This window comes from Poromitra crassiceps, assembly GCF_964638095.1.
Source record: "Poromitra crassiceps genome assembly, chromosome: 3".
Taxonomy (NCBI): domain Eukaryota; kingdom Metazoa; phylum Chordata; class Actinopteri; order Beryciformes; family Melamphaidae; genus Poromitra; species Poromitra crassiceps.
The window spans coordinates 31572968-31585367 of record NC_139625.1 but is presented as its reverse complement, the minus strand read 5'-3'; the positions used below and the strand labels follow the sequence as shown (position 1 = coordinate 31585367).

Here is a 12400-nt window from a genome sequence, read left to right as displayed (position 1 = left end):
GAGCCAAAGTGCGAAGGGAAATGTCCGATATTGACTTACAGGTAATTTTCCAGTACGCATGTGGGAAAATGGCTTCAGTGTTGCGTTACGCTCCACTCTGCTTCCCTTCAATCAGCTGACACACGCAAGGAGAAATGGAAGTCTCCTCCAGGAAATAATCCCTCAAATACAAACTTTACTGTCAGATCCATGGCTTTTTATTTAGAGCGTCTTTGTTAAAAGAAAATCAAACTCCATAAAGCATGAATTGCAAAATTGGAGGAAATGTATACCAGACATAGACAAGTAAATGGGCTCTAACTCTAAAAGATGCTCGTATTCTATTTTAAACTGTCTCTGTTGAAGGTTTCTCTTGGTTTGTTTCCCCACTGCTCCCTTTAGCCACTGCTCCCTTTTAGCCGATTGGCACAAACACACACCTTTACACAGTCTTATCGGGAGAGACCATAGAACATTTCACTTGGACCAAAACTTGAAAAAAAAATAGATTTAGGGTTTTGGTCAGAGTGAAATGTTATGCGATCTCTCCTGTTTCTGAATATATCTGAATCGTTTGGTTTGAACAAGTAAAACTATTTTCATAAGCATTTTATGAAATGTCTATGGGAAAATAAATGGCGGGTGAAAATCTCTGGTACAGTGCTGAAGCAGGAAGTGACTCTCTAGACATCCATGATGCAATGCGGTGATACAGCCATAGGGGGGCAGCAAAGAGGTTAGTTCCCTGATCCCTGTTCATCTCAGTTGTGGCACACTGTGTTGTTATGCTTTCTCTCCACAGATAGTCAAGTCAATCGCTGAAAACTCCAGAAGAGTTGATGCTCATCTGGAAGTGAAAGTAGTTTCCTCCTGCCTTGAAGAGTTGAAACACTTCCCTAAGATGTATGCCAGCACACAAAACATTTCATTTATTTATTTATTAAATTACTCTGTTTCACACATGGTGGGATTTTGCATCTAGATTTTATGCTTTTAGTAGTCTTATCCAGAGCATTTTAGAGAGGAATATAACCCTAAATCCCTGTATCAGCATCAAGACAGCAGCCAATATATGAAGAGTTCAAAAGGTCAAACAGCAGCACCAAGCCAGGAGAATAAGTACAAATGTCACCCTGGAATATTCATTAGTTTCAGTAAAGCAAGACACCTAATAATAAGAAAATGCTGCTTGATGCAGAATAGCCAAGTTAATTTATATAGCCCTAATTCACAGGCAAGTCTCTCAGGGCTTCACAGAAAATAGTTCTAAATCTAACTAAACACAATCAATAAAGAGAAACCGAACTATAAAACAAGCATGACAGGAGAGGGACAAGAAAGAAAGAAAGAAAGAAAAACTGAATAGACCAGAGCAGATTTTAGCAAGGCAAACAATTTAACTATTCTACTACAACCTGACCTCTCTACCAGCATCCCTCAGCCTTGACCCTAACAACTTATGTGAAACGAGCAACACAACAAGGTAAACAATCTAGCTCAGTGGTTCACAAACCTTTCAGGTCAACGACCCCGACCCCTACAGTAAATTCACACAAGGATCAAATTAGAGTGAAAATAAATTATCCCCCTTTTGTTGGTGACCCCCTGGAACCAACTGAAGGGCCCCCGGGGTTCCCCGGAACCCAATTTCAGAACCACTGATCTAGCTAATCTACGGCCTACCTCAGCCTTGACCCTACCTGCTGTGGGAAAACACCTTGAAGGGGCCACAGGCAAGTAGGAGATGCAACACAGAGAAAAGGAAGGTAGAGCAGCGGGGAATTCACAAACCACAAAAGAGAAAAAGAAAACTGGATCTATCCCTTTCTTTGACTGTGCAGTTGAACCTTTTAGGCAATATGAGAATGTTTTTTATGAATGATGCAACCTCACTCAGATACATATTTTGCATTCAAAAACAAATTGAGGGGTTTTGTGGCAAAAAGCTATATATGCGCAGCCATCCTCACCTTTGTCATTTCTAATCTGAGTAACACTTGCTTTAGGTTGAAAACTAGAATGATCCTTTTTCAAACAGGAGGTTTGAAACACCTCAGTTGTTTTACAGGTACCGTAGATAAGATATGGAAGATAAGATAAGATTGCACTCTTCTCTCCTCTGTGAGGTTTGAGTTGGAGTTCCAGCGGCTGTGCAGCGCCGCAGATGTTCCCGCTCCTCTCTGGACCGAGTATCAGATAACATACATCAACTGCTTCACCGCTTTACAGTAAGTCACATGGCTAACGGCTAACGGGCCGCTCCCTGAAAACTCTCTGTCGAGACAAACGCTGCAGAAACCCAGAGCCCGCTGCTGGGGACAGCTGCCTCCCAGAGATGCTGGCGTAGGTCCAGCAGAGGAAGCTGCACAGCGGAAAAGACACTAGGGCTCTTGTTTGGGTGACTGAAGTCAAAAAGCATGCTGAGGAGATTCATTCTTTGTGCTGCAGTGAATAACTCGGAAATCATTAAAGTACATTTCTCTTTAGGTCGTTTTCCAGAGCAAGGACAGTTCATTGCAATGTGGGACACGTTCAGCCGAGTGATTATTTAGCATGCAAACCAGTGACTCAATCAGAATCATCAGAATCAATAACTTTATTGATCCCTCAGGGGAAATTGAGCAAAACATGCTTCATCAGCCTCGACTTGGAGCCTTGCTCCAAGAGCCAGCTGGTCCTACTCGAACGTCAGCTTGACGAGGGGTCGCAGAGGAGTCCCCAGCAAAATGAGTAAATTGTGTGATTTCACTAGGATTTCAATGACCTAGAAGTTAGCCCAAGGAGAGAATGTAGTGCATATACTTGGTAATAGTTTTCAATCTCTCCTGTTATCGCCCCATCTACATTATATTATACTTACGCTGTTTGCGTCAGCTGCATCGAGACACATTTTCGGGCAGCTGCCCGCCAGCTGTGCCGGCTTCTTTGACTCTGTAGCATGTTTACAGATCCAAATGAGGTCATGGCATTTCCTGGGAGAGATCACGTGGTTTCTCTTAAACCATGTGAGAAACTCGCCTCAACGCGAGACTCATCAGTCATTCTGATGAGTCTATTTAAGGCTATTGAGAAACATCATGGAGGTTAAAGTGACGAAAGTGAAAGTAAGCAGACTGCATGGGGGGGAAAACCCCTGTCTCTAACTGCCTTTGTCAGTCAAAATAATAGACATTTCACATACAACATTTTTCTTTTTGGCTTTTGTCACAAACACCCGTTCCCCATGAAAAAGAACAGAGTCCTTCCTCTAGGCTAGATGTTACAAACTCACTTTACTGCATTTAAAGGCATTTGGCCAAATGTCTACTGCCATGTTTCATATTTTGATTTCTCTCTTCAATTCATATCTCACTGTATTTCACGTTGACCAATATAATAATTCCCTTCACTCTCTCTCACATCTGCATTTACTTTTCTTGTAAATGGTGTCTTTTACCTCAATCTTTCTGATGAAATGATGGAAATCAGAGTTGCGTTTAGGTGGCTGCAATGCCCCGAGTGTTTCCCACCAAAGCTGAAATGAAACTTCTGTCCTCTGCTAACAGCATAACAAGGTTCTTAATATAGTCCTATAGACACTATAAGGTGTAAAATAAAACATCAATTTTACCTCAGGCACTGCACACTCGAGCCATGTGATTTGGGTCCCATGTGTTACTGCTTGATGCATGAAGAGAAGACTTGAGACTTGACTTGACTTGGGTTCTGGTGACTTGGAATGGGACTCTGACTTGTACTCTGATGACTTGAAAAGGTTTCTAAAGTCTCAACTTGAGATCTTGTTTGTGTAAATGACTTAAGTGATGAGATTTGTTCCAGCAGGATTCTTTTCTGAATTTGTATGGAATGATTGGATTTACTGAAGTTGAAACTGATTCTAGACATGGTGCTCTTACCCAGTTTTTCTCCTATTAAAAGTAAAACCATATTGCATTGAAAAGTCCTAGATATTTAGTTTACTTTAAGATATTACATTTTTGACTCTTGATTTGTTCTGACTTGACTTGCTGTTGCACATTTGAGGTAGAAACTTGTCTTTAATGACATGGACTTGACTTGGATTTGGATCTACATTTAGACTTAATACTTGACTTGAGACTTGTGCCTCAGAACCTGAGACTTGGGACATTCCTGTTTCCCACTGGCCTGTTTCTCCTGCAGGCAGCACATGGGGGGCTACAGAGACAGTTGCCCGGCTCAGGTGGACCAGTTCAGTAAAGAAGTCAACGGTCTGCTGGTCAGACTCGGCCAGGGCCTGGAGGACCAGTACAAAGACGACATCAAGGTAAAATCATCTGTCGGCTCAAATCGATGTCCAAAATTCACTTTTAGTCTCACCTGCCAAGGGCTAGTCAACTTAAAATGCACCCACCAAAAATAATTTTCATATAAATGTCATCTACCCATTTTCAGTGATATTTCATATAGAGAGGGAATCACGATGTTCATAAACAAATGGCTTCAACAGACTTCCAGGTGCAACTGCTGTTCATTTTAAACACCAGTTCAGGGTGAAAGCACGCCCTCTTTGAACTCTTAACTGCTCCTTCATACTTTAAGTTAGACGCTCCATTTGAACTTTAAACAAGTCACCACTTTTACGACTATCAGCTTAATTCAGCTTTAATTTATCTTTTGTACTGTTTGAGAAATCGCAGTTTATGTTTTCTGCTTTTTTCAGCCTTTATAATGGGACCCTATGGAGCCAGGCTTGAGTGTGTCTCACTCTAGCAGGCTGTACTTTTTACTAAATTCACACATTTTAGAACTGCGACAGTTCACACAACTTTTATACTACCTACATATATTATACATCAGTCTCTTGAGCTACTTCTGCTAACACTCACAGTGTCAAAATATAAGCCATGTTTGTTTGGCACAGTTTTTCAGCTTGAGTTCATACTAGTTAACTGCTGCAGTGGCATCCGGAAGTGCTTTTTTGTTGTCGTGATGTCACGCTGATTCCTAGACACCTACAAAGTTGGTCATTTTAAACACACATTGCCATGTAAAATAAAGGCATTTTAACTTTTCAATTTGCACAAACCCTACAGTGTGCCTTCGATCGTTTTCAAGATGGAATAAGCACAGTAGCCTACCTGAAGTATTGTTTGTCTTGATGTCCCTGTGATGTTTTGTAGACGTACCTGAGGAGGATGATGACCAGGAAGTGGCTCACCAACGATGAAGACTTCCAGCGGCTGTACAGTCAGACGGAGAAGCTTTCGGAGCAGTGCGCTCTCATGAGGCCACCCTTTGTCCAGGTGAGGAAGCTGCTGCATTCCAGCATTTACCCACCACCTCCTCTCACTTCTCATCTGCTGTGTTTTCTTTTGTGAAAGAAAAGAATAGAGCCTCACTCTGCCAAACAAAGTAGATTAGACAGAAGATTAGACAGTAGTTCCCCAGCCAAACATTTACCGGCACTCGCCCCCATGCTTACAAGATTAATACGGTAATCTATTATCGCTGTCGGTGTGACAACCTCGTATCTCCAGAAGATCAACTGTTCAGGAATTTGTAGGAGTTTTCTGCTTGGATTTTGTTCATTTGTTTCGGAAACGGCTTCACAAGCACAAGAGTTGTAGTGATGAGCTGTTTTCTTTTTCTTTTATTTATTTTTGATAGAACAGTATATATAGACAGGAAAGCAGGGAGAGAGAGAGGGGAGGACATGCAGCAAGTGACAGCAGGTCGGATTCGAACCTGGGTCGCTGCGGGACAGACTAAGCCTTAATGGTATGCGCTCTACCAGGTGAGCCACCAGGGCGCCCTGATGAGCTGTTTTCTTATGGAATTTATATGGATTTTTAGATTATATAGAATTTATTTTGGCCATTAGATGATGTGGACTTTAAGCTCCTGTGCAATTTTCTATGTATTTTTTATATTGGTTTCTTCCTGGGTTTATGTAAAAATATAATAAATAAATTATATATAAATATATATATATAAATTTATTACATTAGTTATGAGTTTTTCACCTGGCAACATTGATATATAATTGCTTTAGAGCCTTGTCCGAGGAAATCCTTATTTACTTTTTGCTGAACGAAGTTCCAGGTAATTCACCCAGACTCTATTGTCTTTGCCCGGATGCTGCGACTGGACGATCTATTAAGCACTGAATAGCTGGAAGCAGAGGTGTTGCTCAGATGATCCTTGGGCCTCTGGTCATGTGATAAAGACAGAGGACACTTTTGTTTCCGTCCCCCCCCCCCCCCCCATCCTGTTGTTTTGACACATGGCAGCTATGGCTCAGGAGGTAGAGCGGGTCGTCCACTAATCAGGAGGTCGGTAGTTTCGATCCCTGGCTCCTCCAGTCCGCATGTCGAAGTGTCCTTGGGCAAGACACGGAACCCCAAATTGCTCCCGATAGCTGGGTGAATGTAGGCACATAATATTGTAAAGCGCTTTGGATAAAAGCGCTATATGAATGCAGTCCATTTACCATTTTTACCATTTACATGCCGCCCTCTGTCTCTCTCTGTAATAGACGTTCGTGAGTGGATTGCATTATCACGTGGTGAAAGAATACGTTGGCCAGCTGATGAAGAGTAACTACTCGTGCAAGAACCGCAAACACGAAAAAGCAGCGAACAAGATCCGAGAGCAGTGGGACGATCTCCGGCAGCTTTTTACAGACATGGTAGCACGCTCTGCACTTCCTCACCAACAAACACGGCAGCTTTTGATTTGCAGGCAATGGGAAGAGAAAGTCAGGTCCATGTCATTCAAGTCAAGTGTCAAGTCTAAATGTAGAACAGCAAGTCAAGTCAGAACAACATCAAGAGTCCAGTATCATTTTAATATCTTAAAGAAAACTAAATAGGCCTATCTATGACTTTTTAATGCAATATGGTTTTGTTGGGAAAAAACTACTTTTTTATTGTAGTGCTCTCTCTGTCCGCCCATTGTTCAGTACATCATAGCCTCTGAAGCTGAAATGAATCTATATCAGGGTGCCAATTAAAAGCTACCACAGTAATGTGTGAGCAACTACACATTGGAAGGTGCTTGCATCAATCACCCAAATGACTAGTGTAACTAACAATTTGTGGTTTGAGGTCTTGGCCCATCCAAATAAAAATAGTTGTTTTTTCCCCAACAGTTTTCATGGGATAAAAACTTGGTAGCATCATGAGTTTGATTTCTATAATCAGTTTCACCTTCAGTAAATTCAATCATTCCATCCAAAAACTGAATTTAAATTCAGTCATCTGCTGGAACAAATCTCATCACTCTACACAGTAAGTCATTTACACAAACCGATCTCAAGCCAAAACTTTAGAAAGCTTTTCAAGTCAAAGTCAAGTCAGCAGAACCCAAGTCAACTCTCAATCCTTCTCTTCATGCATCAAGTCAAGTCTTCTCTATGTTTCCTCTTGCAGAAGTCCACTCATGAGTGGCTCCACCCAATAGGGGACGACCTCAGTGACATCATCGGACAGAAAGACAAGAGGGACATAAAGAACCACCTGCAACCTTTAGTGGAGCATTACCCCGACATCAGGTCAGCATGACCGTCACTTTTCATTCATCCATTTCAACGTTTTCGGACCAGAGTCACCCTACAAAACAATCGCTCTGCTATGAACCAACTTACCACAGTAGCACCGGCGCTATAGACCGAATCACCGTGACATCCCGTGTGTCAAAAACATAATGCCCGTCTGGTCAGTCTGTTAGGGGGGAGGGGAACTGGGGGGAATAGTGTGATCCTCCGTCCTGCTAGTGAAACTCTTCGCTGTCAGGAGAAAAGAAGCGGCGCGTGACTGCACATGTATCGGAGGAAGCATGTGCTAATCTGCTCTCCCCAGATCGGCAGAGGAGGTGGAGCAACGACCGGGATAGCAGGGGGAATTACTTCCCCCCCTAATTGTAATTATTAGCCAAGTACAATTAAGGATAAAATGGGAGAAAAACTGAAAAAACGAAAAAAGAAAGCAGAAAGTGAGGGAAATAAAGGAAGAGATTGTGGAACAGACTTCTATAGAGAGGCAAAGTGACCGCCTATAGCCTACTTCCTGCTTCAGCTCTGTACCAGAGATTTTTATCCGCCATTTATTTTCCCATAGACATTTCGTAAAATGCTTATAAAAATAGTTTTACTTCGTCAAACCAAACGGTTCAGCTATATTTATGATCGGGAGAGACCATAGAACATTTCACTTGGACCAAATCTTTAAAAAACGACATTGAAAAAATATTTTCTTTAAATCTGCAATTTGTTTTAATTATTTGGTCCGACTGAAATGTTATGTGGTCTCTCCTCTTTCTAAATATATCTGAACTGTTTGGTTTGAACAAGTACAATTTATATCATTGTGATATAAATTAGTGACATTTTCCCCAAAATACTCATGGTTCTGTGCTGTTGGTATTTGGTAGCCTATCTGATGCCTGCAGTGCGCTATAGGAGCAGAAATTGACGCACATCAAATGAGCCGCGTCAATTAACGATAATGACGGGAGTCTCGCGCAGCAGCAGGATAATGTATTCGTGCAGATTTTCAGTCCTAAATATCAAACATGTTTGATATGATCGGGACGGAGATTCTCCTTTCACATGTCACAGTGCAATGCAGCAGTTAGTATGAACTCATCGCTTATATTTTGACACTGTGAGTGTCTCAAGAGTAGCTCAAGAGACTGATGTATAATATATGTAGGTAGTATAAAAGTTGTGTGAACTGTCACAGTTCTAAAATGTGTGAATTTAGTAAAACGTACAGCCTGCTAGAGTGAGACACACTCAAGCCTGGCTCCATAGGGTCCCATTATAAAGGCTGAAAAAAGGCTCCATTGACAGCAGAGTGAAATGGGCCTGAACAGGAGTGATTTAGCTCTGACAGCAGAGTGAAAGGGGGGAGCGAACAGGAGTGATTTGGCTCTGACAGCAGAGTGAAATGGGCGGTGTGAACAGGAGTGATTTGGCTCTGACAGCAGAGTGAAAGGGGGGAGCGAACAGGAGTGATTTGGCTCTGACAGCAGAGTGAAATGGGCGGTGCGAACCGGAGTGATTTGGCTCTGACAGCAGAGTGAAATGGGCGGTGTGAACAGGAGTGATTTGGCTCTGACAGCAGAGTGAAAGGGGGGAGCGAACAGGAGTGATTTGGCTCTGACAGCAGAGTGAAAGCGGGGTGTGAACAGGAGTGATTTGGCTCTGACAGCAGAGTGAAAGGGCGGTGTGAACCGGAGTGATTTGGCTCTGACAGCAGAGTGAAAGGGCGGTGTGAACAGGAGTGATTTGGCTCTGACAGCAGAGTGAAAGGGGAGAGCGAACCAGAGTGATTTGGCTCTGACAGCAGAGTGACGTCAGCTCTTGGTTGCACATTAAAGCCATGCTGATTCGACCCCTCCATTGGAGTCTCATTAATATAACTTTTGAGGGCGATTGCGAAAGTGGTGTTGGCATAAGTTTGTGAGGACAGCTGGTTGGATGTGAGAGGATGTGAGAGGTGGAAAGTACACAGTTGTTGATTCACAATAATAAAAACAGATTGCCATGTTTTTGTGGCCAAAGACTAGCAGGATAACATGTCTGAATCTCAGAAACAGCGGTCGATCTGTTCCACTGCCATTCTCATTTCAAAGCTAAAATGTGTGCAAACCCATCCGACCAATGAGGAGGAGTCTTGACAGGACGGAGCCCTGCCTCATGCCTCCTGTCACTCACTAGAGGCCCATACCACAAATGTAGGATAAGCAGATCCAGGATCTGTCCCTTGATCTGGTTTGGCTAAACCAGATAATTGCCATCTAGCTGGATTTTAGTTAACTCTACTACGAAGCTAGATCACCACTCGTTAAGTGGAACCAGGCTTTTCTAATCAAGCTGAGAGCTCGTGCACATGAAAATGCCCGTGCACAGGAGCTCGTGCCCGCAAAAGAGGCGTGGTTTTTAACAACTGCCAATCACAATGTAATATGGACTGCTCCAACTTCTACATGCCTATTTCCTCATTCATTCAAAGCTCAAATCGTGAAGCTTTACTACTGTCAGAATCAAAATCCGGATATTATTAGTCTGTTCCCGAATGACTGTCTAAAGTTACCACTTTTATTCACATCAGTAATTTCTGCCTCCACGTAGGCTATCTACAGCAGCTCAATTCACCCTCTCAAACTCAATATAACCTGCATGTCTATTTCCAAAATCCGTAGGTGTTTTTAGACCATTTAGGCTCAATGAATAATTATGATCTCATAATGTGTTTGGTCGCACTCATGGAATAATTCCTATAGGCTAATAGGTTATCAATAAAAAAAAATTAATTTAAATTAAAATAAAAAAAGGCTGCTGAACTGAATCGACACGGTACGTGCGGGCATAGATTTCATCTATAAAAAATAGCCTATTGTGTGGTCACATATAGGCTATTGGCAGCAGAGTCGCATATCTCCATATTTCATACAATGACTATGCTGGAAATAATATGAAGTTCAATCACATCATACAGGCCAAAAGCAACACAGTTGCAGCTGCAAAATGCAGGAGTAGCCTAGATATGAATCATCTGTGTGCAGGCGATCCCATATTAAATTGCTTAGATAGTAGTAGGCTATTCTGACATGTATGACTATGTCCAACCCAACATCAGCCTCAGCTCCATTGCGCACATGGCACCGTGCGCTTTGGAGACGTTTATGTAACCTTTTTATGCCGGTTTAGTGATATTTCTCCACTCACATTCAGCTGCAATCGATCGGCGGGGTCAAACTTGAGAGCACAAAAATTAATAGATAAAAATATTCCAAAGTGGTAAGTAGGGCTTAATTTAAATGAAGCCTGAAACAAGTGCAAGGCTTCAGTCCTCGATTAATTCAACAGAAGCAATTTCTGTTTCTTTTTCTTTTCATTTGAATGCAATGTATTTTTCATATGGGGAACATATGAATGGCGACTCGCTGTTTCCAGAGAGCTGATTGGTAAGCAGGTGGGTCTTTCATGGGTTTTGATCTTATCCTCTGAACTTAACCTGCTACAAAGCAGGTTAGCCGTAGAGCATAAGTTGCTATGGTGATCTATCTCGGTAAGAAGTTAACTAGCGTCGTGGTACGGCAAACCTAGGGTTAAACCTGAAGTTACCTCGCTAAGCCACTAATCTTGCTTCGTGGTATAGAGGAGAGGGAGGCGTGTCATTGTTTGTATTGTTTTGAATTTCATCTATTTCGTCACTTCAAACCAGATGTGTGAACTTGAGTGATTGATTAGTAATGTGAAATATTCCTTTAATTACCGTATGCACAATTCATATCATTATCTTGTTTATAGGTGCAGTAAAAAAAAAAAAAAAAATCAGCATTTATTGTTTCTATTTTGCTCAAAGTTTGAAAGCAATTGTCTGAGTGTATATTCACATTAAATTCACTCGCTTCGCTGGACAAACAGGCATGTATCTCAGCTTCCTGGTGAGCACTGAAAAAGGTCACCCTGGTGGGGAATGAGTTCGCTGACCATCAACAATGAACAATAGACCATTTCAACATTTCAACATTTCAACATAAACATTCTAAATTGACCCTAGCTTACTTCCTGTTGCAGTCATGAGGTCTATGACCGTTTCACCAGAATGATGTAGCTAGAGAACGGTTTGGACTCTAGTTTATTTCCTGTCAGTTATTCTATTAGCAAATACTGTAGCAAGAAGTAAGCTATGGTCAATAGCCTACAATGTTTATGTTGTCAAGTTGAAACGATCTATACAAATAGTGTTACCAAATAAAAAATTGGACTATGGACTAATCTGGTGCATATTTTTGATATAGCTGTTTATAACATTGTTTAAATGTGTAATAGTAATGTATTTACTGCTTGATCTAAATCCGGGCTGTTCCTAGCCAAAAAAGATCCTGTGCTGTGTATGTTTCATATTTCACATAAGATTTAACCGGCTGTTTCAGTGCGTTTCAGTCATGCAGACACTAATGATGGCTTAGCAATGTCCCGCCCGCGATATGACCTGTGGTGTCCTCTCCTTCCTGCAGTAAGAAGCACCTGTCTGCCGTTCTCTACTTCCGAGGCTTGGTGCGCGGCCGCGAACGCCAGCTGATCCTGCAGCAGCTGGCCGAGGTGAAGAGAAACCTGGGCGTCGCCCACGTCCAGACAGACGACAGAGTTTTATTTGGCGACATGGATGTCACCGTCAACTGTAAGTTCCAAATTGTTACCCCCTTAACTTCACATGTTGTTCCCCCTGTACCGACATGTATTGGTATTTGGTACGTACTGTACTGGTACACAATTAGTACAAAAGGTTACATGTTGCGGGATGTAATCTAAAGCATCACTGTTACAATGTCAGTTTCCAGCTTCTCAATCAAACTCATGTCTAGGGATATCTCATCACAATACTGACTACTGTAACATGAATGGACAAAGATTACAAGGAGGTTAGGCTGTTTAAAGAGCATGGTA

At 42.0% G+C, this 12400-nt stretch overlaps 1 protein-coding gene across 1 annotated transcript in view; it reads left to right on the top strand.

Annotated features, from left to right (window-relative positions):
- Positions 1 to 12400, top strand: part of exoc3l4 (exocyst complex component 3-like 4) — a gene marked incomplete at its 5' end in the record, with an annotated part of 38509 nt that overhangs the window by 18497 nt on the left and 7612 nt on the right. Inside the window, 7 exons of the mRNA XM_083632995.1 lie at positions 782 to 882; positions 2106 to 2207; positions 4141 to 4264; positions 5121 to 5243; positions 6476 to 6628; positions 7371 to 7492; positions 11971 to 12134. Of these exons, the coding sequence (XP_083489121.1) occupies positions 782 to 882; positions 2106 to 2207; positions 4141 to 4264; positions 5121 to 5243; positions 6476 to 6628; positions 7371 to 7492; positions 11971 to 12134 (889 nt within the window). The remainder of the gene's footprint in view (positions 1 to 781; positions 883 to 2105; positions 2208 to 4140; positions 4265 to 5120; positions 5244 to 6475; positions 6629 to 7370; positions 7493 to 11970; positions 12135 to 12400) is intronic.